At 38.9% G+C, this 19,671-nt stretch overlaps 1 protein-coding gene across 2 annotated transcripts in view; it reads left to right on the top strand.

Moving 5' to 3' along the window:
* LOC122811722 (leucine-rich repeat flightless-interacting protein 1-like) overlaps positions 1-19,671 on the top strand; it is a 316,301-nt gene that overhangs the window by 107,712 nt on the left and 188,918 nt on the right. The window contains exon 3 of one of the 2 annotated variants that reach the window (XM_044083758.1): positions 13,615-13,641. The exons of the other annotated variant lie outside the window; for it this stretch is intronic. Within the exon in view, the coding sequence (XP_043939693.1) occupies positions 13,615-13,641 (27 nt within the window). The remainder of the gene's footprint in view (positions 1-13,614; positions 13,642-19,671) is intronic. 2 annotated transcript variants of the gene reach the window in all.

Here is a 19,671-nt window from a genome sequence, read left to right as displayed (position 1 = left end):
CTTACAGAAAATGCATGTTGAAGAAAAACCTGTTGTTCTATTAGCTATTAAAATTAGTTAGAGAAATATTTAAACATTGCCCATGATTTTGGCCTTTGTCTGCTATTATATTTAGTTTTGGCCTGAATTCTTGAGCAAAGAAGCTGAGAGATATACACAGCCTTAATAACGTTTGCTAATCTACTAAATGATGCAGTATTCTAACTTGTACTGGACATGGATTCTGCTAAACATACCATTCCTGGTTGGAATTTTTAAGAAGGTAGTCCTGGAGAAAAAGTCAGGGCCATATATGTACTTGACAGTGGTAATTTTCAAAACGACTCTCACGTGATTTTGTTATGGCTACAGCTGGTATAGTATTCTTGACAATGATTAGTGCACCTGCTTCAACACGGCAGGACAGAGTAGTAGGATAAGCATCTTCCAACAGGAATGCAATCACATCAGCACCAGATTTCTACTGGTAGTACACCAGGTCAATAGCAGCCACAGTAAGGTGATACATACTGTCATCCTGGAAAAGTCTACAATGTGTGTTTTTATGTAGCTCTCAAGTACATCATGTGCTCTGGCTATGCTGCATGTGTATGAAGAACTATTATTGGCCATCCTTCTGTTATGCACTGACATGTTGGTTTATTCAGTAGGTTACATAAACAGCCATCAGTCTATAGCATGACAGGTTTTCAGCGCATGTGTATGCCTGGTCATAGGCTAATAGCACATTTTTGGCACATTTGTGCATATGGGTATTGCAGTATTGTAGTGCATCCTGCACTGTGCTACTTACTACACCTAGTGACAGTCACAATGCAGGGGTTACAGGGCAGGCCCTTGTAGGGGACATCACATCACCAGGGCAATGTACCTAGAAGATATCCAAGAAATACATTATCAAGCCAAGGCGGTCCATGTACTACTAGATATGATATATTTTCTTGTTGTTTGCCATGGACATATTTAACATTTTGAAGCTTTCCTCTGATGTTGTTCCTCTAAAGTTTCAATATCCATGTTATTTCAAGCTTAAGTTCATGTGACAATCAGGCATTTGGAGGCGCATTCAGTTCTGTCATAGATCACTCATTGACACTCATTGACAAAACAATTCCAGTATTGTATCTCATCTCTGTCTTCTGCGTGGCATGCCAAGGAGTAACTTGCCCAATGTTTCCAACCTCACTAGATAAGAGAGATACTTGATGATGGTAAATTCTGACTTACTGTCTCTCTTTTTGTTCAATATACATAATATCCAACTGTGTTTTGTTGATATGCTTGGGTCGACAAAACTTGGTCAACAGTTGTGTCACAGTGTAAATCCCTGGACTTGGGGAATATGTCCTTTCCCTAGGGACTGTGCGATCTCAAAAGTTGGAATAAATAATTAGTAGAGGATATAGAGGGTGCAGGGGGCTTGCCTCCAGCAAAAACACTGTTTAATAATTTGCATTTTCCAAGGATTAGCCTCAGAACATGTGCAGAAGGGAGTCAGCATTTGTTTGTCAACGTAGCAGCCGTTCAACAGTTGCTACTATACATGTATGCAACCTAGTATATAAAGCATGATGTCAGAGCATTACAGAAGGTTGCCTAACAATTGTTCTTCATCTACATAAACACACACACACACACACACACACACACACACACACACACACACACACACACACACACACACACACACACACACAAACACACACACACACACACACACACACACACACACACACACACACACACACACACACACACACACACACACACACACACACACACACACACACACACACACACACACACACACACACAATATACTCAACATGTTAATTTTGTACATTACTAAGGTGGATTATATACTCTTTACATACTTTAAAATGCAATATGACAGTCTGGAAGCCTATTTTTATCTACACTTTGTTCACTGTGTTAGTCCCGCTAAGCCAATGGCCTCCTTTCAGAGGAGACCCAAGGTGTTATTCATACTGCCTAGGCAAAATTTGACCAGTGCCCCAAGGGAACTTCACCTACTCTTTTTGATAAGTTCCATGGGATCTTTTACATCCATTGGAGCAACCACCAACTCAGGCAGCTGAGACTTTGGTTTAATGTCTCATCCATTCATTGTAAGTGTTTACAAGTACATATGTGTCTTTATCAAAAGAGTCATAAGTTACAGGCCTACATTTCCAGCAACTGCATTTACAGTCAATACTTGTTTGGTCATACCAAACAAATGTCACAGGCCCACATGTCCATCTTCTAGACGTGAACTGAAATTGTGTAGCAGCCATCAGACCTGCATATCCTGTCAGACTGCATTACACACAGATAAGATACATTTTAATGTTTCGCCAAGAATGCACAGCAACCAAGCGGAGATCAGGAACAGCGTGTCGAAACTAATACAAGATACACCATTCACCATAAGCACGCACGTCCTGTAAAAATGCTAAAGACACTCCTTGCAGTTCAATGTTTCAATTTGGAAGTCAGCAAACCACTTCAAAAATAAGAATCCAAATGTTTAAAATTCCACGAACACAATTTATTCCAGATAACAAAGTGCAATAGGCTTCCTCAGACTAATAAAATAGCTCTCAAAGACAAACATTTAAATACATTCAACTGTGCTGTGATTGGTTCGACACATTTCAAATCAAATAATTAAGCTCACATTTCATTTTAAAAACACAATGAACAACTCATATTAATATATCTCTTTTGTTCATAAAAATATATGCATTTCATGTATTAAGACATATAGAAACATATATTAAAACATATAAAAACATGTAAAAACTTATGCAGAGGCTCTCTCTTACAGTACTTAATTTCAATTTCCTAAAATATTAATGACACATTAGGGTCTATACACCCTTCTATTCCTTAAAATAGGTTTAACTTGTACTTTATCATTTAACCCTGGTGGTTCGTCAGCTTTCAGTCTGATTATCCACCTCATTTCATTTTCTAGGGTCAGGTTGACAATATCACCCCCTCTAGGATTAACATGCATATACTGTAGGACACTAAATTTAAACATATGGTTCTGTCCTGATGTCTGATGGTGCTTAGCTAGAGCATTTACTTCTGAACTTATTCTAATATTATAATTATGTTCCCTTATGCGTTCTTTAAGGCTCCTATTAGTTTTGCCTACATAGAAGGCTGGACATGTGTCACACCTCGCAAGGTAAACCACATTTCTACTGTTACAATCAGTATTAGTATCAAAATAGAACCTATACTTTGTAACAGGATGACGAACACGGTTTCTACATTAATGAAACCACAGTGGTTACAACTACCACAAGGTACTGTGTTCCTATCTACCTTCTCAGATGTTTTTTTATGCACCTTTTTAGGGTTACATAACAATCTTTTTAGATTTGGTTTATTTTTGAAGGCAAAACTAGGTTCAAACCCTGCTATAGCACCAATTTCCCTATTGGATGACAGTATTTCCCAATGCTTATTATATATTTCTTTAATCACTCTAGTGTCCCTACTATACGTCATGACTGGTCTTACTGTTACTCTCTCTAAAGATTGAGGATTTCTAAACCTTGATTCCCTGCAAAGTAGGGCTTAGCTAGACCTCAGTTCATCAACTTCACCCTCTATTGTGCTTCTGGATCATATTCCCTATCTGTAAATCTCTTTCTCAGCTCATTCACTTCAGTTTTATAACCACTATCTAGGGGATTGTACCTAGATGCTCTCAGAAACTGACCTTTCATAATGTTGTAAAAAATATGTTGTGGATGCATGCTGCTTTTATTCCTATGACATAACTTCCTGTGAATGGAGGTATTTAATGTTCCATTTTCCATTCTAGTTATTTCCACATCCAAGTATGAAATCTTCACTTCTGAGAAGTTTAGCGTAAACTTTAAGAAACCGGTGGACTCATTCAACTGTTGTACAAAGCTCTCAAGGGTCTCTGTGCCCCCCATCCACAGAAAAAACAGGTCATCTACAAATCGACGGTACATCCCTACATGTTGCTTATAAAGGTGATTCTCAAGCAAAACTTGTTCTTCCCAGGTGGCCATAACTAGGTTGGCGTAGCTATTGGCACAAGAAGTGCCCATAGCCCATCCTTGTAAGTATACATCCTCACCAAAAACAAACACATTGTTGTTCAATATCGTTTCAAGATATAAAGCAACCAGGTCAATTTTCACTCTTAGGAAATCTGAATGTGTGGATAAATAGGTTTTAATATACTGAACCCCTATATCATTAGGTATCATGGTAAACAAACTAACCACATCTAACGTCACTAATAGATACTCAGTGCTTACGTCCAAATCCTTAATACTTGTATATAAATCTAACAAGAACTGTTTGCTATCCTTTAAAGTGAATTTATTCTCATTCACCAGCGGTCTCAGGACTGTCTCTACATAAACGGACAAGGGTTCAGTCACCCATCCCTGACCAGCTACAATCGGTCTCATCGGTGGATTATGATGAGACTTGTGGACCTTCGGTAGTCCGTGAATAATAGGTAATGTGGGATTATCAACTTTAAAATAACTGTATAGTTCACTTGTAATACTAAAAGACATAATTAAATCATCTAACATATAGTGAACTTCCATTATTTTCTGTCTCACATCTTCCATATCTATCTTCCTATAAAACCTATCTTCACTTAACAGATGTTCCATTCTTTTTTTATAGTCAGTTGCATCCATCAAAACAATGGGGCCTCCCTTGTCCGCAGGTCTAATCACTAAAGTGACATCATTTTTTAGTGCATTTAAAGCACATCTCTGAGAATAGTTTAGATTCCGTCCATGGCCCTTTTGTTGGTATGTTATGAAATGGTCATGTATATCCCTCTCCAACATCCTCTCAAATACCTCTAAAGTGGGGCATAATTGAGGGATGTAACTGCTATTTAATGGAACCTAGGTACAACATTTCCAATTTCCGATGAGCCAAAATCTAATTTTAATTGTAAATTCCTCGTGAATAATTTCATATTCACTATTGACTCTACCACATCATCCCTTCCTGAGGGTATAAAGCTTAGGCCCTTGTTCAAAACCTGTTTTTCAGCTTCATTCAAGTTCCTACTTGATAAATTAACTATTAGCGAGGGAGCCTCTCCCACATCTTTTTTAGGGTTGGTCCCTGATAATCCTCGGTTGACCCTTTTCTTTTGTGCCTGCCCCTGCTCCCTGACCTCCTTTGTTCCTTGCCTTGGTCTTGTACTATGGGGAAAGGGGTATTTCCTGTTCCTTTCGGTACCACAACTGTATTACTTCCTGTTAATATCTTAGACCTTACTACTGGCTCCACAGTAGTAACTAATTCATTACCTTGGCCATTTTCACCTTCAATATAACTCTGTTGTAAGGGTAACAGCTCCCTATTTCCTTCTACTAAGGAACTGGTTGTCGCTTCTTGAGATTGTGTATTTATGTTTCCTTCTAAAGAGATATGTTTATTATCATTAACATTGACCGAGGGCATCCTTTTTCCTTCGTCAATGTGTCCTAAACTCTTTCTAACATTCATATCAGTAGTTAAAATATTAGAATTGGCTGTATGTGTTGGAACAGCACCATGCGATGAATATCCTCGTCGCTGTTCCAACCTGTTAGCCTCATTCATACTGAATTGTTCTTTAGGCCACATGAATACATTGTTATTGCTAAAATCTCTGACATCCCTTGTTATTTTTACTTTCTTTTGTTCTAGCATCCTTTTTTCAAACAACATAATGTCATCTAACACTCTTTCAAGTTTTAAATTTAAATCAGCAGTTGTATATTTTCTTACAAGATTATCAAAACATTCATTGACCATTTCTTTTAACAAGTTTTCTTCAGGTGTATGATAATCTATTAATAAACGCATGTAGTTATAACTTAATTCCATATTTAACTGTTGCCATTTGTATAACAAGTCAGGGAACTTATTCCCTGACGTGGGCATTTTAAGAATACGAAGCCCACGTGGTATAATTTTTTTATACAAGCAAGCTTCAAAATACATCCTTTGTACCTGTAACTTTTTTAGCTTAATAAATGCTGTTTCAAAGTCTTGTAAGTCCTTAGTAAGCTCCAGAGAAATGTCTCCTCTTTCCGTATTATCATTCCTTCCGATACTCGGTGAAAAGTCCAACAATACATTCTCCGTGCTTCCCAAGCAAACTTGAAAGCGTCGCACACCCTTGCTGATAACGTCTCTCTCCATTACGTTAGGTACATACGCCAATTCTACATTGGAGTCGTCGATATTAGCCATTCTCCCCTGATGCTGCAACGTAAATAAACTAAATGTCACGCCAAGAATGCACAGCAACCAAGCGGAGTTCAGGAACAGCGTGTCAAAACTAATACAAGATACACCATTTACCATAAGCACGCACGTCCTGTAAAAATGCTAAAGACACTCCTTGCAGTTCAATGTTTCAATTTGGAAGTCAGCAAACCACTTCAAAAATAAGAATCCAAATGTTTAAAATTCCACGAACACAATTTATTCCAGATAACAAAGTGCAATAGGCTTCCTCAGACTAATAAAATAGCTCTCAAAGACAAACATTTAAATACATTCAACTGTGCTGTGATTGGTTCGACACATTTCAAATCAAATAATTAGGCTCACATTTCATTTTAAAAACACAATGAACAACTCATATTAATATATCTCTTTTGTTCATAAAAATATATGCATTTCATGTATTAAGACATATAGAAACATATATTAAAACATATAAAAACATGTAAAAACTTATGCAGAGGCCCTCTCTTACAGTACTTAATTTCAATTTCCTAAAATGTTAATGACACATTAGGGTCTATACACCCTTCTATTCCTTAAAATAGGTTTAACTTGTACTTTATCATTTAACCCTGGTGGTTCGTCAGCTTTCAGTCTGATTATCCACCTCATTTCATTTTCTAGGGTCAGGTTGACAATATCACCCCCTCTAGGATTAACATGCATATACTGTAGGACACTAAATTTAAACATATGGTTCTGTCCTGATGTCTGATGGTGCTTAGCTAGAGCATTTACTTCTGAACTTATTCTAATATTATAATTATGTTCCCTTATGCGTTCTTTAAGGCTCCTATTAGTTTTGCCTACATAGAAGGCTGGACATGTGTCACACCTCGCAAAGTAAACCACATTTCTACTGTTACAATCAGTATTAGTATCAAAATAGAACCTATACTTTGTAACAGGATGAACGAACACGGTTTCTACATTAATGAAACCACAGTGGTTACAACTACCACAAGGTACTGTGTTCCTATCTACCTTCTCAGATGTTTTTTTATGCACCTTTTTAGGGTTACATAACAATCTTTTTAGATTTGGTTTATTTTTGAAGGCAAAACTAGGTTCAAACCCTGCTATAGCACCAATTTCCCTATTGGATGACAGTATTTCCCAATGCTTATTATATATTTCTTTAATCACTCTAGTGTCCCTACTATACGTCATGACTGGTCTTACTGTTACTCTCTCTAAAGATTGAGGGATTTCTAAACCTTGATTCCCTTCTGCAAAGTAGGGCTTAGCTATCGTAGACCTCAGTTCATCAACTTCAGCAATTACCCTCTCTATTGCTTCTGGATCATATTCCTTATCTGTAAATCTCTTTCTCAGCTCATTCACTTCAGTTTTATAACCACTATCTAGGGGATTGTACCTAGATGCTCTCAAAAACTGACCTTTCATAATGTTGTAAAAAATATGTTGTGGATGCATGCTGCTTTTATGAAGCAACGTATTCCTATGACATAACTTCCTGTGGATGGAGGTATTTAATGTCCCATTTTCCATTCTAGTTATTTCCACATCCAAGTATGAAATCTTCACTTCTGAAAAATTTAACGTAAACTTTAAGAAACCAGTGGACACATTCAACTGTTGTACAAACCTCTCAAGGGTCTCTGTACCCCCCATCCACAGAAAAAACAGGTCGTCTACAAATCGACGGTACATCCCTACATGTTGCTTATAAAGTAGGTTCTCAAACAAAACTTGTTCTTCCCAGGTGGCCATAACTAGGTTGGCGTAGCTATTGGCACAAGAAGTGCCCATAGCTACGCCATCCCTTTGTAAGTATACATCCTCACCAAAAACAAACACATTGTTGTTCAATATCGTTTCAAGATATAAAGCAACCAGGTCAATTTTCACTCTTAGGAAATCTGAATGTGTGGATAAATAGGTTTTAATATACTGAACCCCTATATCATTAGGTATCATGGTAAACAAACTAACCACATCTAACGTCACTAATAGATACTCAGTGCTTACGTCCAAATCCTTAATACTTGTATATAAATCTAACAAGAACTGTTTGCTATCCTTTAAAGTGAATTTATTCTCATTCACCAGCGGTCTCAGGACTGTCTCTACATAAACGGACAAGGGTTCAGTCACCCATCCCTGACCAGCTACAATCGGTCTCATCGGTGGATTATGATGAGACTTGTGGACCTTCGGTAGTCCGTGAATAATAGGTAATGTGGGATTATCAACTTTAAAATAACTGTATAGTTCACTTGTAATACTAAAAGACATAATTAAATCATCTAACATATAGTGAACTTCCATTATTTTCTGTCTCACATCTTCCATATCTATCTTCCTATAAAACCTATCTTCACTTAACAGATGTTCCATTCTATTTTTATAGTCAGTTGCATCCATCAAAACAATGGGGCCTCCCTTGTCCATGAGTCTAATCACTAAAGTGACATCATTTTTTAGTGCATTTAAAGCACATCTCTGAGAATAGTTTAGATTCCGTCCATGGCCCTTTTGTTGGTATGTTATGAAATGGTCATGTATATCCCTCTCCAACATCCTCTCAAATACCTCTAGAGTGGGGCATAATTGAGGGATGTAAGTGCTATTTGTACGGAACCTAGGTACAACATTTCCAATTTCCGATGAGCCAAAATCTAATTTTAATTGTAAATTCCTCGTGAATAATTTCATATTCACTATTGACTCTACCACATCATCCCTTCCTGAGGGTATAAAGCTTAGGCCCTTGTTCAAAACCTGTTTTTCAGCTTCATTCAAGTTCCTACTTGATAAATTAACTATTAGCGAGGGAGCCTCTCCCACATCTTTTTTAGGGTTGGTCCCTGATAATCCTCGGTTGACCCTTTTCTTTTGTGCCTGCCCCAAGCCCACCCACTGTAAATAGCATTCATTGCAGTCCTGGATTTATATCCAATGATAATACATTTTAAATGTTGCCCAACATCTGTAAGAACATATTTCAGACTTGTATGTACTTCATCAGATGTATGCCTGAGGTTATATCCACAGCAATGGCATTATGTATCCCCCAAAGAGGCACATTACAGTCCTGTGTTTATATCAAGTGCAAATGTGTTTTAATGTATGTGCAGCATTTACAGGAAGATACTTAGAGCTACTTGTACTTACATACACATATGCTTGGGGTTACATTGGCAGCACTGATATTATATGTTGTTCTTCTTTCGGCTTTTCCCGGTTAGGGGTCGCCACAGCGGAACGCCGATCAGCTAATGATTGGCAGTTGATTTTTACGGTGCCGAGGTGCCAGCCCGACACCCAACCTTCAACGGAGGCACACCCATTCATGCATGTCTTTCGAACGCCACTCGACTGCGGGGAGGACATGCAGACTCCATACAGAAGGTGCTCCAGCCAAGAATCGAATGGGAGAACCTCTTGCTGTGAGGCAACAATGCTACCGCTGCACCACAGTGGAAAAATCTGCAAACTGCAGGCCTGCAGTTTTTGCTGAAGCCTTAATCCTGGATTTGCAAGTCTACCATATAAAGTAACTATTTCCTGCCCGAATTATATGTTTGCTGTAGACATTCAGTTCCATGCACTGTTTATGTGCATCTGGGAGTTATGGTGCACTGCTGTTTAACCAAACATTAGTACATATTACAGGTCACTTGAACATCCAGTGTTACAGGCCAAAAGTCACAGCCATAGCACTGGCATTATATATACTCCCACATAAATATGTTGCAGACCTGAAGTTGTTCCCACTGCCACAGCCTTGTTTACACATTAGAATAATTATGTTTTGTATTCTTCTACACTTAAAAGTACTCACGTTCAAAGCTTGCAGTAACAGACAGGCTTGACTGTATTTATGTTTTACAACATTGCTATTATATATTTTCCGTCTTCCATTAGCAAACCTATTTTAATACTGCATTAAATATAATACTCTCACATCATCCATGTCATCTTTGACACACACATACTGTTTATTTTATTTTTTTTTTACTTATTTAATTAGTTAACTAGGAGAGAGGACTGGTCCACAGAGCCTTTTCAGACATTTCCCGGGATTGCAAGGTAGTTACAAATGGAAATAAATACAGAGACAAAATAAAATCATAGTAGTAACAAATGAAAGAACAAAGCTTGTAGACCAGTTTGGTCAAAAAATAAACAGGACAAAGCTAAAATCAGTACATAACATGAAAGAAGATGAAATGTTAACACAAGTGACATGCAATATAATGAGATAAAATAAAGGTAATATATTGTATGTACAAAACCAACATCTTTGCTGTATTATCCCCAGGGAGAATACTTGGAAAAGGTTGCTTATTTTCCAGATGTGGGTATGTAGTCAACATTTAGATAAGTGTAAGATAAGATACGATTCTAGTTGGGCTTTAATACCAACATGTGTACAATCTGTTGCACCTATCACCATTGGTTGACCTGAAACTCACTGAAATCCCTGCATAGTATACATCGTTACTGGAGGTATCATGGAATGCCATGTTCTCAAAATGCATATAAAGTAACTATTAGGTTCATAGGTTCATACTAGGCTATCTGCCCTAGGGCATTTATAAGCCTAGCCAGAATGTGTTTGGCTTTCGTCACCCATTTTAAATTTATTTTGCTATGCCCTTTTTCGAGGTAAGTATACTGTGCCTCTGTTTAACAGTGACACAGAAGTGATACCCGGGGTAAACCTACGATCTGTCATCCACTCATCAAGATTCCTCTTGAAGAGAGTCAATGAGGGACTCTGCCTAACCTGGACTGGGATTTTATTCCAGAGTGAAGGGAGCCTCTGGGTTATGAATCTGTCCCTCCAGCATGTCCTATTTATTTCAGTGCTGAGGTTCAAGTCTCTCGAGCATGTAGCTCGATGGGATTTGGATTTTCTGAGGTGCAGCATGTCCATAAATTCCGGGTTGGACATGGCTTTATACGTCAGGCACAGATCACCTCTGAACAGGCGGTATGCCACTGAGTAGAGCTGGAGTTTCTTTAACCGGGCAGCATATGGCATCTGTTTGAGCCCTTTGATCCTCTTGGTGAGGTACTTTTGGGGTCTTTCCAGTTGCTGCAGGTGTCTGGTAAGGTACATCCCAAAAGGGGCATTGTACTCAATTATGGGCCTGATGAGGGATGAGTAAAGAGGCACGATGACCTGCCCTGATCTAGATGTGAATCCCTTCATGATTAGGTGGGCTATATAAAATGTTTTTCTAACCACTTTGGCCACGTGGTTGTCAAATGAGAGATTGCTATCAACTTGGGTCCCCAGGTCCCTAATTACTTCTTCTGTACTTAATGGATTACCACCTATGTGGTAATTTGTGGGCACTTTGTTTTTGCCAAAGGGGATGACTATACACTTTTTGGCATTTAGCTTGAGGCCATGGCTCTGGCACCAGTTGTCTGTTTCTATGAGGCCCTTTTGGAGGATGCTTGTGTCGGCTGGAGAGTTGATTATGGCGCCCAGTTTGCAGTCATCTGCGAACTTGGTCAGCCACAGTCCTTCCATGTTGGCCTGTACCTCCGAGAAATATATACCGAACAAGAGAGGTCCCAGGACTGAGCCTTGTGGGACACCACTTGTAACTGGTTTGGAGTCTGACATGGCTCCAGCAATTCTAACCATGTGGGTTCTGTCCTTGAGCCAGTTTGCAATCCATCTAGTGACATAGGGTTTATATTTAAGCTGGTGAGCTTATCTATAATGCCCGAGTGGGGTATTGTATCGAAGGCTTTGCGAGGTCCAGGTAGGCTGTGTGGACCACCTTCCCTCGTCAATGGCCTTGGTGACTGTTTCAAAGAAATCAACCAGGTTTAAGAGGCAGGATCTGCCCTTAACAAAGCCGAACTGGGTAGGATCCAGTGTCTGTAGGTCCCCAATATCTTTATTTATGTGGTCCATGATGATCCTTTCCATAGCTTTGCAGACCAAGCTAGTCAGGTTTATGGGGTGATAGTTTCCAGGATCCGTTGAGGCACCACCTTTATGGAGAGGGACCACTGTTGCTGTACGCCACTCTTTGGGCACATATCCTGTAGTAAGGCTGAGATTGAACAGTAGTTTTATGTTTGGGTTTAGCTCTTCTTGGAGTTCATGTAGGACGCAGCCCGGGACACCATCTGTTTCCATTGATGCTGTGTTTTTTGCTTTGGAGAGGGCGGCTCTTAGCTGAGCATCTGAGATGTCAGGGGGGGGCAGCACTCTGCTGGGATAGATATTTGCCCTTTTGGTGGGGAGAAGTTTGCGCTGAACCTGTTAGCTAGGATGTTGGCAATGTCTGTGGGTTCAGTGTATTTTTTGTCATTTTGGACTAATTCTGAGCATATCTGGGAATTACCACCCAGGTTCCTAACATAACTAAAGAAAGCCTTGTGATTATCCTTAGTGTCCTGTGCAATTTTTCTCTCGAAGCTGGCCTTAGACAATTTTATGTGTGCCCGTAGTTTTTTGCTAATACTGATCAGTGATGCCTTCCCTTTTTCCTGCCCAGATTATACTTTTGCTGTAGACATTCAGTTAAATCCACTGTTACAGGCCTGCTTGTTTGTTATAGATGTGAATTGTCTGTCCTGGATATGCAGCTTGCACCTGTTATCTGTAAAATGTCACATTTTAACATTTTGTACTGACCCACATGCCACAGCATCCAATATGTAGAAATATCTACTGTAGCTCAGGGATGGTGATAAAAAAGTTACTGTGATCGAAAAGTAACTTCTTTCTGGACACATCATCTAGTTAGACTAGTTAGGCAATCTATACTGTCCAGATCCATATGTTACATCACATATGTGCTGTAATGTGAGCCTGGTAACTCTGAAATGGTCATGGAGCTCTTATTAAAGCTCACCCTTGTGCAAATGTGCCTAGTGAGCTGCAGACTGACAAATAGTATTGCACCAGTTCGTGGTATTTTGTCACCCTGCAGCACTATCAGTGCATAATATTACATACTATGCCTGCACACCACAATAAGTCAGCATCTATTGTGCAATTGTAATGTAGCTGAAATTATGTATTTATTCTGTATACAATTCAAAAACGCACTTGTGCACCTAATTTTACATTGCATGGATCTTGATTTGCACTCTGCCTGTTATTTGGCTTTGGAATAGTTTACATTACACAGAACAGGCGTACAAAGAGTAAAATGCTTATGAATTACATGCCATTTGCATGACTTTAACAATGTGGAAAAGGTGATGGTGTGATGCAAACCTTGTTTATGAATCCCAGCTTGTTACAATAATTACAAATAATCATTACATTTTACTCTTCCTTTTTCCTCCCTTTTCTTACAGATTGACCGAAAACTAGATAAGCAGCAGGTGAGGAGGACATAAACATTTTTTCCTTTCTCAAACGATCATTTTATCTGTGTGGAGATGGTCCTGGGAGGGGAATGACCATCAATGTCATTTGATTTCTTCTGTCAGGAAGCCTGCCATTTGAGCTGTCATAGCATCAATGCAGAATTGCTACATTCCAATTTAAAGGAAAACAATTACCTAGAGTTCAGAATATGTGAAGTATGCATCAAACTGGAGGGCTGTGAAGTGCCCTCAGGAATGCTGCCCTCTGCCCCATTATTAACATAACAGATTCTGACCAACAAATACACAGACAAAAAACTGGTTTTTCAAAGGCATCCAAGAAAACAATTTACTTCAGTGTTAGCAGATGCTGGATATAACAGTCCCTCGATGGCAGCATCACAGAGGAATTAAATATATGACATAATCTTGATCAGTTTTTTTAATGCACATATCACAACTATCATGCATTCTATTTATAAAATATCAAGTTTAAAATCTATAAACTACTAGTGTCTTACTCTCTGAATTTCAACTGCCTTAGCCTTGCAGTTATTTTATACATGGCATGAGCCTAAAGAGTTAAAATGATCTTTTATCATGTAAGTGGAACCGTAAGGGGCCAGTGACCATCATGGCCCTCCTCTCACTGCCAGGGCTGCCTTGCAGTAACAGATGCAAGGATTAAAGAATTTATATATATATATATATATATATATGTATATATAGATATAGATACTCACACACACACACACACACAGCTGTGAAGGAGTGCATGTATATAGATGTTCATACAGTTCTAAAGGATTGCATCTATGTAGACATGCATGCAGCTCTGACGGAGTGCATGTATATAGATGTGCCTACAGTTCTGAATGAGTGAACGTATGTAGATGTGCATAAAGTTCTGAAGGATTAAATGTAAGTACATATACATACAGTTCTGAAGGAGAGAAAGTATGTAGATATGCATACAGCTTTGAGAGTAAGTGCATACAAGTGTGCAGACAGCTCTGAAGAAATTAATGCATGTAGATGTGTACACATTTCTGAAGGATTGTGTCAGTACAAATGTGCACCCATTTCTAATGGAGTTCATGTATGTAGATGTCCACACTGTTCTGAAGGAGTTCATGTACGCAAATGTGCACACAGTTGTGAAAAAGTTCATGTATGTAGATGTGCATACAGTTCTGAAAAAAAAAATCATGTATATTAATGTGCACACATTTCTGAAGGAGTTCATGTATGTTGATGTGCACACAGTTCTGAAGGAGTTTACATATGTAAATGTGCACCACTGTACTAATGAGTGCTAATCCTAACCCAAAATCTTACCTTAAAAATACCCTTTCTGTAACACTGCTGCTAAACAGGACAGGCTCAGACAAGCACACGCACTCAGAACATCACATCAAGCCTGTCATCCTATCCCATACCCGCAAACACACACATGCATGTGCATGTGCATACGTGCATGTACGCACACAAATACACACTCCTACCCACACCTACACCCACCCACACCCACATACACACTAAACCTAACACTTACCCTAACCCTAACCCTCCAAACACACACAAACACTCCCACCCCTACCCAAACTCCACTTACCTTTTTCAGCCAACAAATTTGAACTACCGCTGAATTTATCAGACAGACATATGTTTGATAAAATGCAGGGGAACCATGTGCAAATATGTACTGACTCTAGCTAGCACTCCCAGCATGCTTCAGCTAAGGCATTCCCTACTATCCCATTGTTTCTCTCACTCTGTCTGTCCAGCTGTGTCCTGGTCTTATCCTTTGTGGAGTGAGACTTTATCTTATGGTAGCTCAATACTGGATGATGCAGTGGGATAGAGGTAAGGCAGGGTTTCTGGTGACATCACGCATTTAATACTGGGCTGTTCTTGCCATACCTCTGCCATTCCCAAGACATCAGTATGTTGGGAAGCAGCATGCCTTTCTGCACATTGTGCCCTAAGTGCATGCATGCATCCTTTTAACTCCATTGAAATGCACATGGGTGTAGCCTCCTTCCCACATTACAGGGGTGTGCAGCAGGCTTCCATGTGCTCATTCTTTTATTCCCAGAAGTGGCACTCTGGCATCTGGCTACTGCTAGAACCCGTTTCATTTAAGTCACAGACAGAATCCCATATCTATGACAAAGGGTCAGCTGGTATAACTGTGATTTACAAAGCTTAATGTAACCTCTGAACTTACACATGAGATGAAATGTATGTGTTTGTTTATTTGTATGTGTGTTTATTTGTTTGTTTATGTGGTTATTTAATTGAGTTGTTTATCCACACAGTCTAACTGGGCAGTTGCCCCTTTTCAGCAGATATACAGGAAAATAAGGCCCATTATAGGTTAGTACTAGGCTAGCTGCCCTTGTGGGCCATTTTAAGTATAGCAAGTATCCCTTCCAAAAGTGATAATCAAGCCCTGTAACTTGTGTCTATAAGGTAAACACCCTAACGAGTATGCCAGCCCACCCTTTAATGATGCCTATTACAATTTTGCTGTATACATACATGAAAATGTCAGTACTGAACAGTGTTTGCTAACCAAGATATCAACAGACCATTGATTTTGATTTATTTACATACAATTTTAGCTATGTCAGTAGAAAAGGTTATTAACATATTGTAGTCAATATCAAAGTTTAGTGCATAATGTTTGTTAATAACATGCTACATGAATGGCCAAATAAATACGTTCAGAGTAATAAAAATGCACTGTTACACAAAATAAAAACAAAAAATGGGTTACTAAATCAACAGAAGTGGTATCCAGTAGCAGGTTTGTTTGAAAGACACGGTAGATCAATAGTAAGGAGCAAGTAGAGACAGTGGGACTAATGTAAAGGTATGGCACAAAATACTGTGCGGGAAGGAGTAATAATAAGGAACAAGTAGAGACAGTGGGAGTAATGTAAAGTTATGGTACAAATACTGCATAGGAAGGAGTAATAGTAAGGACCAGGTAGAGATAGTGGGAGTAATGTAAAGGCATGGCACAAATATTGTGCAGGAGGAAGTAATAGTAAGGAACAAGTAGAGACAGTGGGACTAATATAAAGGTATGGCAGAAAATACTGTGCAGGAAGGAGTAATAGTAAGGAACAAGCAGAGACAGTGTGAGTAATGTAAAGGTATGGTACAAATACTGCACAGGAAGAAGTAATAGTAAGGAAGAGGTAGAGACAGTGGGAGTAATGTAAAGGTATGGCACAAATACTGTGCAGGAAGGAGTAATAGTAAGGAACAAGTAGAGACAGTGGGAGTAATGTAAAGGTATGGCACAAATACTGCGTAGGAAGGAGTAATAGTAAGGAACAGGTAGAGACAGTGGGAGTAATGTAAAGGCAAGGCACAAATACTGTGCAGGAAGGAGTAATAGTAAGGACCAAGTAGAGACAGTGGGGGTAATGTAAAGATATGGCACAAAATACTGTGCAGGAAGGAGTAATAATAAGGAACAAGTAGAGACAGTAGGAGTAATATAAATACTGTGCAGGAAGGAGTAATAATAAGGAACAAGTAGAGACAGTGGGAGTAATGTAAAGTTATGGCACAAATACTGTGCAGGAAGGAGTAATAGTAAGGAACAAGTAGAGACAGTGGGAGTAATGTAAAGGTATGGCACAAATACTGTGCAGGAATGAGTAATAGTAAGGAACAAGTAGAGACAGTGGGAGTAATGTAAAGGTATTGCACAAAATACTGTGCATGAAGGAGTTATAGTAAGGAGCAAGCAGAGACAGTGGGAGTAATATAAAGGTATGGCAGAAAATACTGTGCAGGAAAGAGTAATAGTAAAGAACAAGCAGAGACAGTGGGAGTAATGTAAAGGTATGGCACAAATACTGTATAGGAAGGAGTAATAGTAAGGACCAGGTAGAGACAGTGTGAGTAATGTAAAGGCATGGCACAAATATTGTGCAGGAAGAAGTAATAGTAAGGAACAAGTAGAGACAGTGGGATTAATATAAAGGTATGGCACAAAATACTGTGCAGGAAGGAGTAATAGTAAGGAACAAGCAGACAGTGTGAGTAATGTAAAGGTATGGTACAAATACTGCACAGGAAGAAGTAATAGTAAGGAAGAGGTAGAGACAGTGGGAGTAATTTAAAGGCATGGCACAAATACTGTGCAGGAAGGAGTAATAGTAAGAAACAAGTAGAGACAGTGAGAGTAATGTAAAGGTATGGCACAAATACTGCATAGGAAGGAGTAATAGTAAGGAACAGGTAGAGACAGTGGGAGTAATGTAAAGGCAAGGCACAAATACTGTGCAGGAAGGAGTAATAGTAAGGACCAAGTAGAGACAGTGGGAGTAATGTAAAGATATGGCACAAAATACTGTGCAGGAAGGAGTAATAGTAAGGAACAATTAGAGACAGTGGGAGTAATGTAAAGGTATAGCACAAAATACTGTGCATGAAGGAGTAATAGTAAGGAACAAGCAGAGACAGTGGGAGTAATGTAAAGGTATGGCAGAAATACTGTGCAGGAAGGTGTAATAGTAAGGAACAAGTAGAGACAGTGGCAGTAATGTAAAGGTATGGCACAAAATACTGTGCAGGAAGGAGTAATAGTAAGGAACAAGCAGAGACAGTGGGAGTAATGTAAAGGTATGGCACAAATACTGCATAGGAAGGAGTAATAGTAAGGAACAGGTAGAGACAGTGGGAGTAATGTAAAGGCATGGCACAAATACTGTGCAGGAAGGAGTAATAGTAAGGAAGAAGTAGAGACAGTGGGATTAATATAAATCTATGGCACAAAATATTGTGCAGGAAGGAGTAATAGTAAGGAACAAGCAGAGACAGTGGGAGTAATGTAAAGGTATGGCACAAATACTACACAGGAAGGAGTAATAATAAGGAACAGGTAGAAACAGTGGGAGTAATGTAAAGGCATGGCACAAATACTGTTCAGGAAGGAGTAATAGTAAGGAACAAGTAGAGACAGTGAGAGTAATGTAAAGGTATGGCACAAAATACTATGGTGGAAGGAGTAAGAACAGAACTAGTTTTCTAGGTGTATTTGGTGGATGTAGGTGTAGGAAATGGTTAGGTACAATCAGCATAGTTCTCAGATGAGTAGTTTGAAAAAACACAATAGTATTTTAAGATACGTTAATGGGGAAAACGTGCACAGTTTGCATAGAGATTGCAAATATAACTTTTGATTAACTGGAATGTGAGTTGTATATTCAGTCTGATATAGTACATGATAAGCATGCCCTTTCATGTATTCTTTTTTTTTTAACTTGGAACCTTGTTAAGGTGAGGTACTTGTTAATGTTAATTTGCTAGTTACATTCCATTTATTATCTATGCTGCTACTCTTATTGATACAGTTGAAGTTTGTTCCAGAGATGGGGATACGTTTGCATATGAATCTATATCATCAACAAGTCTTATTTATCTGTTGATGAAGGTTTAGGTCCTTTAACCTCATATCTGACGAACCATTTGTTCTGAGAAAGAATGGGAAGTCAAAGAGGGTCAGATATTTCATTGCTTGAATGGCTAGACACAGGTTACCATGGATGAGGTGAAAAGAGCTGAAGCAGAGCAAAAGGGCTACCAGTCTGTCTGGATAGCTGGGGATCTTGAGGTCATTGATCTTTTTACGTTTAGACAAAATCAAGCCAAAAGGGGCATTATATTCAATAATGAGTCTGATAGGTGATGAGTGTCACTTGTATTTTATATCTGAATAAGACAATGAGGCTTGGGTGCTCATTTAAGTATTTTATTACATACAAACACATCAGGATGGATAGCAGGAACATTAAACTTAAATAAGCGAATTAACTGACTGACGAGTACACACATGCATGCTTGCATCTTGACTGCTCACTACAAAATGGCACTCTTGCTTGCACGTGCTCAGTACTTATATGCATGTACCTGCTGACTGGAAAGCTTCTTAAAGGTGTATCACACACTCTGATCTACAATGAGTAGGGGGGGGGGACTAAGACATTTTTGTATATAGAAGAGAGGCCTTTGGAAATTAAA

This window comes from Protopterus annectens, chromosome 9.part0 (assembly GCF_019279795.1).
Source record: "Protopterus annectens isolate FY-2018-M chromosome 9.part0, PAN1.0, whole genome shotgun sequence".
NCBI lineage: Eukaryota > Metazoa > Chordata > Ceratodontiformes > Protopteridae > Protopterus > Protopterus annectens.
Note: the sequence above shows the minus strand (reverse complement) of the source record. Positions and strands in the feature narration are given on the sequence as shown.